At 45.8% G+C, this 19,667-nt stretch overlaps 1 protein-coding gene across 1 annotated transcript; it reads left to right on the forward strand.

The window, feature by feature from the left end:
- The first annotated feature begins 14,401 nt into the window (after positions 1-14,401).
- Positions 14,402-19,122, forward strand: LOC104589809 (LRR receptor-like serine/threonine-protein kinase RGI3). The gene is made up of 2 exons (XM_010248249.3): positions 14,402-17,363; positions 18,486-19,122. The coding sequence occupies exons 1-2, from the start codon at positions 14,537-14,539 to the stop codon at positions 18,950-18,952; spliced, it is 3,294 nt and encodes a 1,097-aa protein (XP_010246551.1). The 5' UTR covers positions 14,402-14,536; the 3' UTR covers positions 18,953-19,122.
- The last annotated feature ends 545 nt before the right edge of the window (positions 19,123-19,667 follow it).

A 19,667-nucleotide genomic window follows, 5' to 3' on the forward strand; every position in this document is an offset into this window, starting at 1 on the left:
GCTGTCTTGCGGGCTCGTTACTTAGTCACGGTGAGGATGTTGTGCTGAGCTGTTACTTGTGCTGAGTCATGTCCACGTGTCACCATCCCAAGGGGTCGGGTCAAATCACCCTCCATCAATTGCCCCCCACTCCTCGGGCTAAGGGTGCTACCTTAGCGTGAGAAGTTCATGAAGCGTGATGGGTGGATTTGACCCGAAGTTCAAACTTGATTGACTACTCGCATTAAATGCGCGCACAGAAGTCAAGGGGTCTCTGGACCTTTTGAATGCCAAAAAGAACATGCAAAAGCGGCTCTCAGTTCTGGAAGACATGCAGCCGTCATTACCTCAATCATGGGAGACGTGCAGCCAGTCTCGTTTCAGCTTCAGGAGGCGTGCGGTCAACTTGATTGTGAACCGTCATATTCGTTTTAATTTGAGCCGTCGATTTGAGGGCACGATGGCTATAAATAGGAGGGCCTCAGGCCTCATTGCTTTTTACGCTAACTTGCCTTGCCTTCGGATTCTGAGGACGCGTCTTCATCTAGCTACCCGAGCTCTTCTTTTGTTTACACCATCTTTTTGGTTTTTCCCTAGTGAGTCTTATCATTTTGTCAGTATGTCTGGGTATCCGTACCACGTCTTTTTTCGGGGTGACGACCAAGATGACGCCCCCTCGAGCTCAGGGGGAGCTTGGGAGCAGGCCCCGGAAGCTCGGGAGGCTTCTGGCGAGACTACTTCTACCTCTCGGGGCAAGGAGCCCGACAGCTTTGGTCCTTCCTCCATCTCCATGGAGAGACTTAGGTCCTTAGTCCTTCAATTTAACCTCCCTAGAGACCTTGTCTATAGTCTCCCTTCCGGCAACTATCCCTGGGAGCTTAGTCCCAATGAGATCGTGATCTTCCAGGAACAGCTCGTGGCTAGCCTGCGTCTTCCTCTGCATCCTTTGATAGTGGGGGTTTTGAATCACTTCAACGTCACTATTGACCAGCTTCCCCCCAACTCCATCTGAAATGTAGTTAGGACTATCTCTTTGTTTTATGAGTACTGTCTTCCCCTTAATCTTGACATCCTTTCCACCATTCTGTGCATTAAGAATGCTTCTTCTGGAGTGCCTCCAGAAGGCGTTCCTACTATTTTTCTCCCCACCGCGCCTTCAAGCTCTTCTACGAGCAGCCGAACAGGATCCCGGCCTGGAAGCGGGACTCTTTTTTCTTAGTTCGCAACCCCGAAGGGTGGCCCTTCCCAACTCACTGGAGGGCCGCCATCCAGGATTCTGGGGTTGAGTTGGACCCCGAAGTTCAGAAAACGCTGCAGTCCTGGGCAGCAATTGGCTTCCATTGGTCGGACTACTTGACCGAGGAAAAGCTCGCGCAAGCTGGCTTGAGCCCGGGTAGGTTGCCTTTTAGGTCCTGTAGTGCCTGGTAAGATTTTTTTTTACTGGACTAATACCTTGTGACTTTTGGCAGCCATCATGTCTGGTGTAGACGCACGCCACCTTCTATCCAGCAACCAGAAGTGCAAGGTGAAGATGTCGCGTCCTGACTGAGCTTCCAATTCTGGGGGTGCTGAGTTCGAGTCTGCTGACCCGGCCTTCGCTTCTCCACCACCTGAGGTTCCACCGGTTCCATTTGAGGGAGTTGCCACAGAAGGTGGCACAAAAGAGCCCGAGCTCCTGGCGCAAGGGCAGTTTCCTTTGTCTGGGTCATCCAACCCCTTCCCTTTCCAGCAGTTCCCTACCAGGAACTAGGAGGGTGTTAATGACTACATCGTGGCTGTACGAAAGAGCCGAAGGGCGGTCTGCCATGAGGAGGTCACCAGCTGGGGAGAGATGGACCCCAAGGAGCTCACCAGGTTTGCCTCCGCTCACTGCATGGTGGTAAGTGTCCTTTCTCTTCCTTCTTCTTTTTTTCTTTTCTGAACTTAGTCTCCTGTTGGCAGGTGAACTCCACCATCCACGCCATGGCCCTCCAGACTAACATTCACTCCGGCGATGCTCGTGCTCAGAGGTCAACCGTGCAGAAGCTCCAGGGCAAGCTCGACTGGGCCCGAGGTGAAGTCCTTCAGGCTCAAAAGGGAGGAGGCCCAGGAACTGCTCGTCTGGGACCAGGAGGCGCAGATCGCCCTGCTATCTAAGGAGAGCGCTCGCTACCGGGAGGAGGAGTCGAGGGTGGCAACGGAGAGGGAGCTTCCTCGCTAGCAGGTTTGGGACTTGGAGTCCATGCTTCAGGACCGAACTCGGAACTTTGACACCATGGTGGAGGCCGAGCGGGCTAAGGCGGTGTGGGACTTCAAGGACTCCCAGGAGCATCACGACCTCCAAGTGAAGTATGGCTCGAGCTCCTATCGCTCTAGATTTAAGCTCTGCCGCTGGCTGGTCCGAAAGAAATTCTCCAGGCTCAGCCTCGACGGCATAACCATGAAGGGTCTGGATCTTGAGACGGCGGACCTGGCAGAGGAGGAGGAGCCTGACTCTCTGGAAGAAGATGACGAGGTGGAGGCGGTGGATCCCTGAGGCCGATTGCTCTTCTGCTTTTCTTCTCTGATGAATTCCGGTGGTTCCTGGGTGTCAGAACCCGGTTTTAAATATCTTTTTCTTGGACGGTTGGGCCCTTATTTGCTTTTGTTGAACTCTTCCCGGGCTGTTAAGCCTTGTTTTTTATTTATATAAACTAGTAATGGAATTTTTATCTTCTTCTACTAAGTATGGTGTGCTCTTTACTTTCTACCGAAGCGATTTTATCACCCGCCTATTAGAGCTACATACCCGAAGTAGGATTTTTCGGTAGTTGTTACCCCGAGCTATCCCTTGATGCTTGAGATATTTTTATAGTATACCCCGAAGTAGTTATCATGCATGCTCGAACTGTATCTTCACAGGTCATTCCTCATTGGGTTCAACTGGTATACTGAGACGAGCTACACTCCATAGGGTTCACCCCCGAGCTGCCCACGCCTCTGGTACCAATACTTAGCCTTTACCAGTGAAGTGGTTAGGTCTTTCACAGTGCTGAGGTCTTAGTTAGCTCGGTGTTTTACCCCTTAGGCCGAGGGAGTGACTTATAGTCCACTCTTGGAGTTTGCCCATGCCATGGAGGCAACTGGGTCTTATAGCGCCGAGGTCTACGTTAGCTCGGCATTTTGGCCCTTATGCTTTGAGAGCGACTCGTGGTCTACTCAGTAGTTCGCCCATGCCATGGAGGCGACTGGGTCTTATTGCGTTGAGGTCTACGTTAGCTCGACATTTTGGCCCTTAGGCTTTGAGAGCGACTCGTGGTCTACTCAGTAGTTCGCCCATGCCATAGAGGCGACTGGGTCTTATCGCGCCGAGGTCATTGTTAGCTCGGCATTTTGGACCTTAGGCTCTGAGAGTTACTCGTTGTCTACTCAGTTGTTCATAGGTAGTATTGCCTTAAGTTGACAATATTCCATGCCCGAGGTACTTGTTTCCCTTCTAGGATTTCGAGCTCGTATGTTCCTTCCCCGAGCACCCGTTTCACAAGGTAGGGTCCTTCCCAATTCGGTCCGAGCTTGCCAACCCCGGGCTCAGGTACCATAACTTTACGAAGGACCTAGTCGCCAATGTGGAAGTTTCTCTTCTTGACCCTAGCGTTATAGTACCGAGCTACTCTTTGCTGGTAGGCTGTGGTCCGGATATATGCAAGGTCCCTTACTTCGTCGAGTAGGTCGAGGTTGGTATGTATCTCGTCTTCCTTTGCCTTGTCGTCATACACTTCTAGTCGTAGCAAGGGAACCTCGATCTCGGCTGGGATAACTGCTTTTGTGCGGTAGGTGAGATACTTGAGGTCGGCAGTGGGCTGATGGTGGATGTTAGCATGCTTCTAGCACTTGTCACACTTTCTGACAAGCTCAATAGCATCTGATTTCATTGTTGGCTAGTAGTACCCCTGTCGTAGCGCATTTTGGGCGAGGGCCCTTCCCCCCAAGTGTTCGCCACACAGGCCCTCATGAGTGTCATGGAGCACGAGCCCGGTTTCGGAAGGTCGCAAGCAGCGCAGGTAGAGGAGCGTGTAGGATCTTCGGTACAGCCATTCGTCTATCATGACGTATTTGGCCGCCTGACGCTCTACCCTTCTGACAGCATTGCGATCTACAGGGAGGGTCTCGTGTAGCAGGAAGCTCGCAAGTGGGTCAATCCAGCTTGGCTCTGCTTGAACGACAGGAGCGACCTCCTTTGCCCCCCCGAGAATGCTAGGCTGAGGCATGTTTTCTACGTACACGGTTCTCATGGTATTATCACTAGTGCTGGCTAACCGGGACAAGGCGTCGGTCTCAACGTTCTCCGACCTCGGGATTTGCATGATGAAGTGTGACTGGAAGTTGAGCAGAGCCTCTCTTACTTTGGTTAAGTAGGTAATCATAGTTGGTTCGCGAGCTTCGTATTCGCCTGTGACTTGATTGACCACGAGCTGGGAATCGCTGCAGATGATGATATGCTTGACTTTCACTTCTTTGGCTAGAGCCAGCCCGGCTATCAACGCTTCGTACTCTGCTTCATTGTTGGATGCCGCGAACTCGAAGCATAGTGCGTACTCCAACTTTGTGCCACTTGGGCCGTACAGAACGATTCCTACTCCGCTGCCCTACTGGTTTGAGGAGCCATCTACGTTAAGGATCTAGGGCTCTTCATCCCAGTTCACTCTTGGCCTAACTAGGAGAGATGCCGCACTGGTTGCTACCTCACGATGCTCGGACTCAACCGGCCTGGGAGCTTCGGGCTCACCCGAACTGGGGGGCCTCATGCTCAACTGGCCTGGGGACTTCGGAGCTGAAAGTGCATTCCGCGACGAAGTCTGCTAAGGCTTGGGCCTTGATAGCAGTTCGTGGCTTGTATTGGAGGTCATACTCGCTGAGCTCAATGGCCCACTTCGTCAGTCGACCAGAGACCTCGGGCTTGAGCAGAACTTGCCTCAGAGGTTTGTTGGTGAGGACGACAACAGTATGAGCTTGGAAGTACGAATGGAGTTTTCGGGCTGCAATAACCAGTGCGTAGGCCAGGCCAGCTTTTCTATCTCTGGATATCTCGTCTCTGCACCCTACAACACCTTACTAACATATTAGATAGGTCGTTGGACCCGATCTACTTCTTTTATTAGTACCGAGCTGACCACTTCGTCACTTGCCCAGAGGTACAGCTCTAAAACATCGCCCTCCTCGGGCCGGGTTAAGACCGGTATGCTAGCGAGGTACTTTTTGAGCTCGTCAAACGCGAGCTGGCAATCTTGGGTCCATTCAAACCCTTTGCTTTTAATTGCTTTAAAGAAAGGTAGGCAGCGGTCTGCTGACTTGGACATGAAGCGGCTCAGAGCATCTATTCGGCCTCTGAACCTACTTCATTTTTCAGGGTGGTCTCATGTCTAGGATGGCCTTTACTTTGTCCGGGTTAGCCTCAATGCCGCGCCGGTTAATGATGTACCCTAGGAACTTACCCAAGGTGACACCAAAGACGCACTTATTTAGGTTCAACTTCATGTTAAATCTACGCAGAATTTCAAAAACTGAATTCAAGTCTTGTATTAATTCATGTGAAAACTGGGTTTTGATGACCATGTCGTCTACATAGCACTCTATTTTTTGGCTAATCAATGGCTCAAACAAATTATTTACAAGTCTTTGAAAGGTTGCCTCGGCATTTTTTAGCCCAAAGGGCATGACCTTTAGCAGTACAGGCCAAGCTCGGTTATGAAGGCAGTCTTTTCTTCATCGGCTGGGTCCATCCTGATCTGGTTGTAGCCCAAATAGGCGTCTAGGAAACTCAGCAACTCATGCCCCGAGGTCGCATCCACCAGACAGTCGATCCTAGGGAGTGGGAAGCAGTCCTTTGGGCAAGCTCGGTTTAGGTCAGTGTAGTCAACGCACATGCGGCATTTACCGTTAGCCTTTTTTACCCGAATGGGGTTGGCCACCCAGCTCGGGTAATGGACTTCCCTGATAAAATTGGCTGCAAGGAGCTTCCCGACCTCCTCATCGACTACCCTCCATCGCTCTAGGGCTAGGTTGCGTTTCTTCTGTCTAACGGGCCTAACTACAGGATTAGTATTAAGCTTATGAGTTATAATGCTGGGGTCTATTCCGGGCATTTCTGTTGCAGACCATGCAAAAACATCTAAATTTTTAAGTAAGAAGTGTACCAGTTTAGATCGTAGAGGCTCCTCAATGAAAGCACCGATCTGAAGTGTCTGGGTCGGGTCCTCTGCCGATGCCGGGTTGGAGACGGTCTCTTTCGTGGGTGCAGCTCGCTCCTTGCACTGCTCCGTAGGTCGCTCCAGCTCGAGGTCCTCGGCCACCTTGGCTTTCCCTTTGAGGGCGGCGACGTAGCATTTGCGAGACTCAAGTTGGTCACCTCGCGCTATCCCGATTCCGAAGTCCATGGGGAACTTCATAGCCAAGTAGTAGGTGGATACCACAGCTCGTAAGGCATGGATGATCGGCCGACCTACTATGGCATTGTACGGGGAGGGGGTTGCGAACACTAAGAAATCGTGGTTGAGCCTCACTATGCTAGGACAAGTGTCGACTTCGACAGGTACTGTAATCCTTCCCAGGGGCTTGACTTCCTCTCCGTTGAAGCCTACTAGGGGAGTGTTCGTGCGCTTCAGGTCATTCTCTTGGAGCTGAAGTTGGTCGAAGGCTGCTTTGAAGAGGATGTCTGCTGAGCTGCCTGAGTTGACGAGGACGCGCCTGACTTCAAAGTCATTGATCTTCATCTTTATGACGAGCACGTCATCATGGGGGTAGTGGACCCCGCGCGCGTCATCTTCTGTGAAGAAGATCGGGTCTTCCATCCTTGGCCGGTTCGGGGGGTTCTGTTCCTCCCTGGCAGCCTCACGAGCTGATGTCCGAGCTGCGGCTGAGGTGCAGCCCGCCACAATCGATCCTCCGACTATCATGTGGATGGTCCCCCGAACTGGTCTCTCTTCTGGGGGCTGCCTCTGAGGTTGTTCTGCCTGTCTACTGGATTCGGGAGCAACGCTATTATGCTCCCCCTGCCGACCTGCTTTATTATTATCATTATTTTGTACAAAATTTCTCAAATACCCGTGACGAATGAGCTCCTCTATCTCATCGCGGAGGTTTTTACAACTCTCGGTGTTGTGACTGTGATCTTTATGAAAACTACAATACAAATTTGTATTCCTTACATTAGGATCGGCCTTCAGCCGAAGTGGCCACTTTACATATGGGGCGTCCTTGATCGCCATGAGGATCTCGGCCCACTTCGCGTTGAGGGACGTGTAGTCCCTTTCTGCTGCTAGAGCTTGGAAAGGCTGATTTGGCTTTGCCCCCCGAGCTTGGTCCTTCTTCTTCTTGCTGTTGCCCTGAGTTGGGGGCTCTGGTTCCCTCTTTCTTTTCTCGAGGGCCTGCTCGCCCTTCTGGTTGATCTCTTCCTCCGTCCCTATAAACCGGTCCGTGAGCTTGAGGAACTCGGTCACGGTCTTGGGCTGATTGACGACCACGTGCCACTTGAACTCTTTGTGGGTAATACCTCGCTTGGCTGCGGTGAGGCAAACTGCGGGGTCCAAATCGGGTATCTGTAGATAAGCGTCATTAAACCGCTTGATGTAACTCCGAATGGACTCCCCTTCCTTTTGAACTATGTCGAGGAGGCTTTCATGAGTTATTGGGCACCTCTTGCTGGTGACAAAGTGGGAGGTGAAAACTTGCACAAACTACGCCCAACTTCTTATCGATCCGGGTGTGAGGTTTCGGAACCAAGTGCGGGCTACCCCTTTGAAGGTGGTGGAGAAAGCCACACACATACAGGATTCACTAGCTCTTGCCAGGTGCATCTGGGACTAAAAAGCATCCACATGATCATTCGGATCGAAGGATCCATCATACTTGTCTAGTGGAGGGAGTTTGAAGTCTCTTGGCATGGGGACAGCAAGAAGTTCTAGAGACAGTGGGGAAGGAACTGAGAGGAGAGGAGTAGCTTTTACTTCATCTGAGCTTACCTCTTCCTTGCCTCTGAGCTCGGGCAAAACGTGAGTAGTAGTTCGGCAAGCTCGTCGACGTCTCCGCTGCTGCTTCGTCGGCTCGGCGTTGGTGCTGCTTGCTTCAGTGTTACCGAGCTCGATGGGCTCAGCCTGTAGTCTGTGGCTAGGACCTCGAATGGGTTTTCTGCGAGCGGGAGCTCGAACTGAGAGTGTTGAAGCGATGCGGGCTTGACCGGCTGGGAGGCCCCCAACCTGCCCACAGGCTGCGAGGCGGGGGTGGCTAGCCTCTCCTTTCTACCATGGGACGAGACTTGGCTCTTGGAGAGATCCTGGGCCTGAGAGGTTTCTCCCCGGCGAGGTTGTTCGCTCCGGCGGGAGGGCTTGGTTCGCTTCGTGGCCGGGTGCCTAGGGGGAAGTGGCTACTGGGCCTGAGGCAAGGAAGGGAACTACTGCTGATAGTGGTACTGAGAGACCTGATTTAGCACTTGTTGCTGGTAGAGTTGGAACTGTTGCATTCGAGCTTGCATGGCTCACATGCACTGCACTAGGTCTTCCAACTGATTCTGGTTGGTCATTGGGGGCATAACCGAAGGTTCAGCAAAGGTCGCTCCAACCGTGGAAGGGAGTGGAGCGTTCATGGGTGCCACTATGAGAGGCACGTTCAAGCTAGGGATTCCGTCCACAGAGAGGGGAACGGTGAACTGTCCGATACAGACAGTGGGAAGTTGGGGTTGCTCCCCAGAAGCGTTCTGGTTGGCACCACGTTCGACGTTGTTGGAGGAGGCCATGAATGCTAAGTTCTCAAAAGGAAAATGTAGAAACTTAGAGGAAGGCTTTTTTGAAGCGTTTCCCACAGACAACGCCAAATGATGTTGTGCAATCCGGGCACTCATAGCTGGTAGCTGACTGGCTCCTCGCTGGCGACGGACATTACCTGAGAAGAAGACGGTGAAGGATTCCCGGGGGACTTGCCCGGTGGGAATACTCTAATGCTTAAGTTAGAACGCTGAAGGAAATAGTAAAGAGTGCAAAGAAGGCTAAGAGTGTAGGTCGCGCTAGATCACTGAATTAGCTCAAGAGAATGTTCGAGTAAGTTCAAGATGTTCAAGATAAGATATATGATATATGATATAAGATACCTTTTCCCCTTCGACCATGGGGATCTTAAATATGAGCGTTCTTGTCAAATCGGGCGTAACCGCCACTGGACCTCTGTCGCAGCCGTTATCTGCCAGGACTGCGCAAGTGACCGTTGCAGAGTACTACCCAATCGGATGAGTGACACGTCCCAGAAGGACAGACACGCAACCATCTGTCGAGAGATGTGGGTGCAGTCTATCGGGCTGGCAAGGACTGCACCGCCAGTTAGGAGACGTGGTGCAGTCTGACGGGTACAGTCTTGTCAGATAGAAGCTTCCTGAAAACATCGTGTCGCTTAGTAGTGAGCTGCTTTGTAGCGAGCGCAAGCTATTCTGTAGCAAGTTGCCTTGTAGCGAGCTATTCTGTCGCAAGCTCCTAGGGGTACTTCGAGGTGATTCCTCTTGAGGTTGCCCTTGAGGCAGTTTTTCTGCCTAAGTATTGGAGCGAGCTGGTTATCCTAGCTCGCGAGCTGGGATAGACTCTCCTTGGAGTATTCCCTTTCAATACATCGGGGGTCCTCGAGCTCGCGCTGTAGCGAGCTCACCCTATGGCGAGCTTTGACGTAGTGAGCTGTCCTTATGGACTCGTTACTTAGTCGCGGTGAGGCTGTTATGCTGAGTTGTTACTTGTGCTGAGTCATGTCCACATGTAACCGTCCCAAGGGGTCGGGTCAAATCACCCTCCATCATTCACAATTCACAATCTATCTGAAATGTTTTCTTTGATTTTAAGTTTTTCTTTTCACCTCTTCTTTTAATTAATGAATGTATACCTTTTCAAAAAAGGGAAAAAATCACCATAACAGTAACATACATATACTTTATCTATTCAAGACTCAGAGCCTAAACCCATATGCCCATTTTTGTCAGAAAATTATCCTAAGAATGCCACCAGCTCCACCATTAGCCACCTTCATGCATCAATAGGAGCTTACATAATTATTTTATCTTTGATTTGGTTATCAATGTGTTGTGCATGTGATAAAGAGCTGATTTCCAGATACCTATAAACAACATCATCAAAAAGAGGAGACTTTTATGGCAACATCCTTCATCACAAGGTTAGTGAATCCTATGGTTTGAGAAAATTCTCCAGAGAGTAGGAGACTACAAAACTGTATTGGGTAATCCAGTGTTCTGAGGGGTTTGGGGATTTGGACATCACATTTCAGGTATAGCAAGCCTACAGGAGACAAGAATTCCAAGGCATAAATCCTAACTTGACATCAAGGCTTGACACTATGCTAGTCTTTGAATCCAACAAGAGTGAAGTAGAGGGTGACTGAAAATTGGTGATATGGTGGACAACAGGAGACATTATTTATGGTGCCTTAAACTTGTAGACATTATTTCTGGGGAGCCAGATTTCGAGATAATAACCTAAAAACCTCATTTAGATGGATAAACCTTCTTTGTGGGATTTTCCAAATAAAAATTAGAAAGTTCATATGCAACAACATTGACAATAAAGGAGGTAAGAAAAATAAAAGATGTAGAGGAAAAAAAGAAAACAATGGCCAAGGTTAGTGTAGGGAGACATTGATAAAAAAAAGTTAGTGTAAAGAGTCTATACATTAATGGGTTATGATCTGGTCATCATTTTTTGATAATAAAAAATTATTAAAATAAGAAAGAAAGACACAAGGAGGCGAAGGTAACCATAGGTCACCTAAGGCTATGTTTGGTTTGAAGGAAAAGGTAGGGAAAGGAAGGGAAAGATAGGGAAACCAATACAAGGGTTGTAAAGGTTTCTCTATCTTTTCCTTCCTTTCCCTACCTATTCCTTCAAACCAAACATAGCCTAAGAAAGAAAAAGAGAATATCCAAACCCACTTACTTAACATCAAATCCCCACCTAACAATACAAAAGATTAGATGCCAAATAGCAGAGCTTTACCAACGAAAAAAAAGAAAGACGAGAACCAAACTAAAATCGTCCACCATGATCCAATTTGATAATAATAAAACTCAAAATAAACCCATCCATCCAAATATAAACAAACACACAAGCCAAAACAGAATTCTCGCATCCAAGATTCCAAGAGGAAAAGAACACATCTTGCTACTTCTTTTGGACATTCATGTATTTCATTACCTTCTTATTTGGTCCAATCCCAAATAATCCTCCTTGTAATCCAGCAAATATATTTGACACCAAAACAGGTTGATGCCTTTTTTGACTTTGAATCTTCTAACTGCAAGATTATCCTTACAGAGCTGGTGCCAACCAAATAAGGGGGAAAAAGACTCAGACTGAACCAGAACCACCCCTAATTCAACCACCCTGCTTTCTTTGATAATTAGCTCTTTGGCTTGTTCATTTAACTTCCATTAATTGCAAACATCTCCTCTGCAATCAAATATGAAATAGCAGGAGAGGTAGACCAGTTTTCACTGATTAGGTGAGTCATAACCATCCTTGCTAGAATAATCCAAAGTAAATATGCATCCTTTATTATCTAAAATGTATAGACTATAGAATAATCCTTCATAATCTGAATTTTGTTTTGAAAAATTCCATAAAAATGAACTAAACAAATGAAAAATAGTTTATAATCTAAATTTCATAATCTTTCATTATCTATAATTTGTGGGTAGTTATATTCTATCAAAGAAAGAAACAAAGTATACATTCAATCAAAGAAGGAGATAAAGCATACCGTATTGTGAGAAAATAAAAAGAAAAACATTGCATAAGAAAACCCAAAGAAAAAAAAAGGATAGATACAATGGTGGTAAACCCTAGACCGTTTTGGATGATCTTGAAGAAGAAGACCAAACACATACACACACACACACAAAAAGCAGAAAATAAAAAAAAAGGATACCACACACGCTCGAATAAAGCCCACAATAGAAGAAACCTTCGAATAGTTAAAATCTAAAAGCATAAATACCATGGTTTTCAAACCGTCGTTGACCCCGATGGAAGGACATTTCATCCCGGGAACTGTCCAAGTAATTGGTTCCATTTTACCCTAATCCCAGTCCTTGGCAAAAAACCGTTGAATTGGTCAATGACCCATTGACCCGGGCGGTCGAACCATCGACCCATTGACCCATTCAATGGTTTTTGGTCATTTTTTTATTTTTTAATTGGGAACCGTCCAAGCAACCAGTTCCATTTTATCCCAATCTCAGTCCCTGGAAAAAAACCATTGAATCGGTCAATGACCCATTGACTTGGGTAGTTGAACCGTCGACCCGTTGACCTATTCAATGGTTTTTGGTCATTTTTTTATTTTTTTAATTTTTGTTGTCAAAACAGGCCATCTGTTCAAACCGGACGGTTGAACCGTCGACCCAAAAACCGATGGCCAGAACGATTCCATTTTTGGGTCGTATGAGTCACACACTCGAATGACATAACACGTATAATACTACTTAATGGACCTCACACACTCAATTTTTTACCTGTAATTTTTGTTGTCAAAACAAATCGTTTGTTCGAACCGAATGGTTGAACCATCAGTTGTCAGAACGAACCATCCATTCAAACCAAATCGAATCTTATATATATATATATATATATATATATATATATATAAGATGTTGATATATTGATTATAGGAGTTCACATCTGCACTCCCTTGCAAGTTGCTACCTCCAATGAAACATGAACAGACCATAAAAAGAAATATATTCAAAACATATCACATTAACTTTTTTTATTTTAATCACCGAAGTGTCCGTATTTCATTGGCATTCACAAGGGAACGGTCGCAGCAAATATGCTCTGCTTTTATTATAGTAGCATTTTGTGATAGCATTAGCGAGTGTCGAAACTTTGTTGAGTTTTATAACTTTAATATCAGATTCAAGTGTATGTATCGGGAAATAAATCAGTTCACTGATTGCTTAAAGTTTTTAATAATCGAGAGGGTAGTAATGAGTTTAGGACATGTGATTTTAATTTTATTTGTAAAGTGGATGTAAGGGGAAGAGTTACCCTTAGACTTGTGTAGCTTATCTTTTTCCATAAAAAAAAAAGAGTAACAATTGCAAGCATGATTTTCAAACTATTGTTGACCCAAACGGACGAACCATTTGGCTTGGAAATCAGACAGGCAATTGATTTCGTTTCACCCTTAAACCGTTCTTTAGACAAAAAAACTGTTGATTTAGTTAATAATCTGTCAATCCATTTAACCCGAACAACAGTTTTTGACCATTTTATTTTTTGAATTTCAACAGGCCAATCCATTTGGACTGGGAGGTCGAACCGCTGACCTGAAAATCGGTGGCCAAAACGGTTCCGGTTACATGTAGGTTGGTTTTTAAAACATTGATTGCAACTTGTGAGTTCATGCTGGTGCAGATGTTCCTTGCACGTAAGTCCATCAATATTTTTTGCAGGTTTCTTCTTTCTTACATGAAAAGCAGCCGGACAACATGATCAGCTTTGCATTTTATGAAAGCTATTCTTTGGCTGTTTCTCGCTTCCATGTGCAGCACTTCACTGGATTCTGTAGACCCGAGACACTCTATAGTCTATCCTGGTCCATGCCATAAAGCAATAGAAAAAATCCAATTCTTTTATAGATTTACCCTAACAGATCCCTGACTTTGAGCTTTGTTCATATTATAATAAATCCTATCGGACCTGTCCTATGTTTTTCTTTTGCAATCTACAATCAAGACCCATTTAACTTAACTTCTCCAATCTCTTCAGTCTAACGAAAAGCTTATCTATTTTCTAAGAAGCATGTTCTTGTGGTTGATGCATGCTCTCTAGTATAGTTATTACCCTCCTGAACACATATAATGGAATCATGGATCATCAATCACCAATTGTTCCAATGTGGGGTCACCTCAGTCTTTCACTAGACAATATATAGCCTTCAAAAAGATGGTCTATTGATGAAAACAATCCCAATTTGTCTTGATAGAGAAACATCTTCCGGGTCTTGTTAGCTGAAGCCAAAAGTTTATCATCCTCTCCCTTTTTTTCTGTTGGTTCCAGCTCTTTCTTGCTTATTTAAATCATTCCATCACTAAAGTTCAAGAAGAAAGCATCCACCTTCAACTCAAAGATAAATTTTGCCTGCCCAACAACAAATAAAAATAAAATAAAAACAAATGCCTGCATCAATCATCGAGGCAAACAAATTTGACAAAACAAAAGAACCCAAACAGTGAAAAAGTAGAAAATAGAAGCCCTGTTTTTTTATAGAAAATCCAACTTCCCCATGTGACAATTACCCAATGGTGAACTTCCCACATTTCATACTTGCTCAATTGACAGGAGCAAACAAAGAACCCACAAGCACCTCCATAAACTAAACAGAAAATCTATCTGCATCACCAGTTCTCAATTGACAACAGCAATAGCAATAAAAATAATATTAGAAAATAAGTTGCTATTGGATCTAAATCTGCTGCTTTCTTCTATAAACAAAACATGGGGTTCACTCCTCTACAATCCCAAAACAGATCATCACCTGTTTTCTATCATCAGCAATGCCTGCAATTCCAAAGAATCTCCTTCTTTCTCCCAATATCTTGTCTATCACCTTTCTTGTTTCAATAAACTCCCTCTTCTTCTTTAGTTGTTTATCCATTGATGAACAGGGCCAAGCTCTTCTCACATGGAAAAACAGCTTAAACAGCTCTGTGGACGCGCTGGTAACATGGAATCCTTCAGACTCAAAACCCTGCAACTGGTTTGGGATCATTTGCAATGCCAATGGCGAAGTAGTCCAGCTTAATTTGAAGTCAGTCAATTTGCAAGGCCCATTACCTTCAAATTTCCACTCTCTCAAGTCTCTGAATACTCTTATCCTCTCAACAACCAATCTCACAGGCCCAATACCAAAAGAGTTTGGAGAATATCAAGAGTTGAATGGCATCGATATCAGCAACAATGCCATCTCTGGAGAAATCCCGGCTGAAATTTGTAAGCTGAGCAATCTGCAAAGTCTCTCTCTCAGTTCGAATTTTCTGGCAGGCAGTATCCCTCCCAACATTGGAAACCTTTCAAACCTTGTCTACCTTGCGCTCTATAACAATCAACTCAGTGGCGAAATTCCAAAATGTATTGGAAGGTTAAGTAAGCTGGAAGTCTTTCGAGCAGGCGGGAATCAAAATCTCAAAGGGATGCTGCCTTCAGAGATAGGAAATTGTACTAATTTGGTCATGTTGGGACTTGCAGAAACCAGCATTTCAGGAAGCCTGCCTCCTTCAATCGGTTCACTGAAGAAGATTCAAACCATAGCAATTTATACATCTCTTTTATCTGGTCCTATCCCGGAGGAGATTGGTAGCTGCAGCCAATTGCAAAACCTGTATTTGTATCAGAATTCTATCTCAGGTTCAATACCAAAACGAATTGGGGAGCTGAGAAGGCTTCAAAACTTACTGCTGTGGCAGAACAACCTGGTGAGTACGATCCCTGATGAGCTTGGACGTTGTAGAGAGCTCTTGGTTGTGGATTTTTCAGAGAATATGTTGTCAGGCAGCATACCAAGAAGTTTAGGGAACCTCTTGGAGCTTCAGGAGCTTCTGTTGAGCATTAATCAGTTGACAGGTACGTTCCCTACTGAAATCTCTAACTGCTCAAGTTTAACACACCTTGAGGTCGACAACAACAACATTTCTGGTGAGATCCCAGCTGTTGTAGGCAAACTAAAGAGCTTGACACTGTTCTTCGCCTGGCAGAATAAGCTTACAGGAAAAATCCCAGAGAGTCTAGCAGATTGTAAGAATCTTCAGGCTCTTGATCTATCATACAACCAACTAATCGGACCAATTCCGAAACATATTTTTGGATTGAGAAATCTCACCAAGCTGCTACTGGTATCTAATGATTTATCTGGTTTCATACCACCGGATATTGGAAACTGTACCGACTTATATCGGTTCAGAATAAATAACAACAGGCTCGCAGGAGTGATTCCAGTCGAGATTGGGAATTTGAAAAATTTGAATTTCCTTGACATGAGCAATAACCGGTTTCTTGGTGGAATTCCACTGTCACTGTCTGCCTGTGGGAATCTGGAGTTTCTAGATCTCCACTCCAATGGTCTTACTGGATCTATGCCGGAAAAACTTCCAAAAAGCCTTCGATTTCTTGACATTTCAGATAATAGACTAACAGGGCCATTGACTCCAAGCATTGGGTCCCTGACAGAGCTGACTAAACTCATTCTCGGCAAGAACGGATTTTCTGGTAGAATTCCACCGGAGTTGGCGTCTTGCTACAAGCTACAGTTATTGGATCTCAGTGACAACGGTTTGTCAGGCGAGATACCCAAGGAATTGGTCGATCTTCCTGCACTCGAGATATCTCTCAATCTCAGCTGCAACCGCCTGTCAGGTGAAATCCCAGCTCAACTCTCCAGTCTTCAGAAGCTCGGAATCCTTGACCTTTCCCACAATGCGCTCGTGGGGAAGGTTGACATGCTTGCTAGCCTTCAAAACCTCGTCGCCCTCAACATCTCCTACAACAGCTTCTCCGGCGAGTTACCCAACACGTCATTCTTCCGGAAACTCCCACTGAGCGATCTAACCGGGAACCGGGCACTCTACATTACCGGCGGGATCGTGACTCCCGCCGACCACCTGGGGTCCAATGGGCACACCAGATCGGCATCAAAGCTGGTGACGTCTGTGCTAGTCAGTGCCAGTGCAATGTTACTCTTACTTACAGCATACATCTTAGTACGTGCTCGTGTAGGCAGCCTTGGGGATACAGAAAACGATGCTTGGGAAATGACCCTTTTTCAGAAGCTCGACTTCTCGATCGATGATGTTGTTGGAAATCTTACGTTGGCCAACGTGATCGGAACTGGAAGCTCCGGTGTTGTCTACAGGGTGGAAATCCCAAATGGGGAGACGTTGGCAGTGAAGAAGATGTGGTCGACAGAGCAACCGGAGGCATTCAAGTCTGAGATTCGGACACTGGGCTCAATCCGACACCGGAACATTGTGAGGCTGCTGGGGTGGTGTTCGAACAAGAGCATGAAGCTATTGCTCTACGACTACCTCCCGAATGGGAGCTTGAGCGCGCTCCTTCATGGCTCCGGGAAGGGTGGAGCAGACTGGGATACAAGGTATGAAGTGGTGTTAGGAGTAGCGCATGCGCTTGCCTACTTGCACCATGACTGTGTCCCTGCTATCGTGCATGGGGATGTGAAGGCCATGAACGTGTTGCTGGGTCCAAGATTTGAGCCGTATTTGGCTGATTTTGGGTTAGCCAGACTTGTGGATGCATCTGATGCTGGTGATGAACTTTGCAAATTGAATTTGAAACCTCAGCTTGCTGGATCCTACGGGTACATGGCCCCAGGTAATCAAACTATTCATCTCCTTTCCTTTCAGAACTTTTTTTTTTATTTTTGCTTTAATTCGTGAAAAATACTTGGCTGCTCCCACGTTGGAAGGATATGCATCTTACCATAGTGTAGGATTTTGGGGTTTACAGTTTAGAATTTAGGTTTTAGATTTAGGGGCTTAGGGTTTAGGATTTTGGGGTTTGGGGACTTAAGGTTTAAATCTATAAATCAGGAGGTATAGTGTTGCCTGTAGTTGGTGAGCCTCAGTCTGGTGCATGAATAGTCTATTAGAATTAGGTGTTTTACTTGAAATAGGTTTAACTGAACACAACAGCTGTTGAAGTGGAATCATTACTAATACTCCACACTAGTCATAAAATGGAACGGGATCTGCTCCTCATACATGGGCACCTAACAGGCACATCCACCGTGCATTGGGAACATCTCCCATGAATGATAATTTATCCCAATGCATGGTAGGATGTGCCTGCGAGGTCGGTGTGAGGTGCCCTGTGTGAAGAGTAGATTCGGTCTCTCATAAAATACATGGAACCTACAACCATTTACCCTCTCAATGAAAGTCCCATGTATTTTTTCACTGGTGTGGATCCACAGCCTGCTACATAGTGGCATTCATGTGAAATGAAATCTGGTGTGGGGCATTATCATTGATCCCACACCAATCATAAAATCAAGGCCATTTTTTATTGGTGGGTACCACAGTAATAAATCTAAGGCCTTGATTTTCGATTTTACCCTTGAGCTAATGACAGTACCGTAGCAAAAGTGAACTCATTCAAAGTGGAACATCAGACCTGTTTCACCTAACCAGTTTGGGGAGAGTCGACATCTCTGCCCCATGACGTCCTACAACACATCCCCGCCGTGTATTGGAAACATCTCCTGATGATAGTACCAGAACCGATGATGTCATCATCAGGAGATGTTCCCATGTGAACTCAAGGAGGGCGGATTCAGTCCTCACACCATTCTGTCATTTCCAGTTGTGCATCGGGAATATTCATGGAGAGATACTCCCAATGCAGGGGCTGAAAAGGGCCGTAAACCTGATGTGAACACAACTTTGTGAGCATCAAATCCGATTTCACTTCTCTAACAATTTTGGGTTTGTACAGAGCATGCATCCGTGCAACCTATCACAGAGAAGAGTGATATCTACAGCTTTGGCGTACTATTGATGGAGGTCTTAACTGGAAGACATCCCCTAGATCCAGCCTTGCCCGGAGGGGCGCATTTGGTTGAATGGATCCGAGACCACTTGCAGAGTAAGCGTGACCCCATGGAAATCCTCGATCCAAAGCTTCAAGGGCAGACCAACATTCAGATACACGAGATGATTCAAACACTCGCAGTTTCATTTCTGTGTGTCAGCACTCGAGCACATGACCGCCCTATGATGAAGGATGTTGTAGCCATGCTCAAGGAGATCAGACATTTCGAGATTGCAAAGATTGAAATGGACCAATTCAAGGGTGGAAAGGGAGCTTTTTCATCAACAGCACTCGCATCCTCTCCTGCACAGACTAGGGTCTTGCAAGTATCTTCCAATTGTTCTTTTTCTTTCTCTGACTCCTCGATTTGAGGGAAGAGGAAGACAATCATGGGCTTGAATGCTTGCTGTAAGTTTTCCAAGTTGGCGGAAAAATTCCCCTAAAGGAAGCGCACGCCTCTGGATTTACTCCATTAAAAAGAATAAAAAAGAGAAGAAAGAAAAGAATTTGAATTTAGGGTTATACAAATCCTGTTTCACCAGTACATTGTATCAAGGGCTATATATCCTTCACCTTCTATCATTAAAGTTCCATCATATACATACACAGATTATAGCAACTAAGTTCAACCTCTTAATTTTTTCCACTCTAAGCTTACGCTTAAAACCAAAAAATCCTAATCAATTTGAAGATTCAAATGTTCATATAAGACCTCAAATTAGTGGGGTAATTCATACAATCACTCTCAAAACAACGGAAAAAAAAAAAGCATCCACTTCAAGAACATTTTTTTTGATGCACAATTACCTCTATCAAGTACTCACTTCAAATGATACGAGAACCCATATTAATAATGTCGAACCTTTCTCATTGAAATTTAATCAAAGCACAAAGAGTTAAACTGAAAATCAACCAATATCATAGAAGTGGTAACCAATCAACTGGTAGTCGTCAAAATTCACCCAGGGCAATCTAATTGGTCAACCTCATGTCATACGTTTCCAGCATCATTGACATTGAGAAGCACAACCCACAGTGTAGAACCCAACCAATTAAAATTTCGCTTAAGTTGAGATATCTTTCTTA

This window comes from Nelumbo nucifera, chromosome 1 (genome assembly GCF_055504915.1).
Source record: "Nelumbo nucifera cultivar China Antique chromosome 1, China Antique-T2T, whole genome shotgun sequence".
Lineage (NCBI taxonomy): Eukaryota > Viridiplantae > Streptophyta > Magnoliopsida > Proteales > Nelumbonaceae > Nelumbo > Nelumbo nucifera.

Bases quoted from the DNA above. Each gene is read 5' to 3' on its own strand.
- LOC104589809 (XM_010248249.3), top strand. From the start codon at position 14,537: ATGCCTGCAATTCCAAAGAATCTCCTTCTTTCTCCCAATATCTTGTCT. The intron at 17,364-18,485 runs GTAATCAAACTA...GGGTTTGTACAG, and splicing joins CTACGGGTACATGGCCCCAG to AGCATGCATCCGTGCAACCT.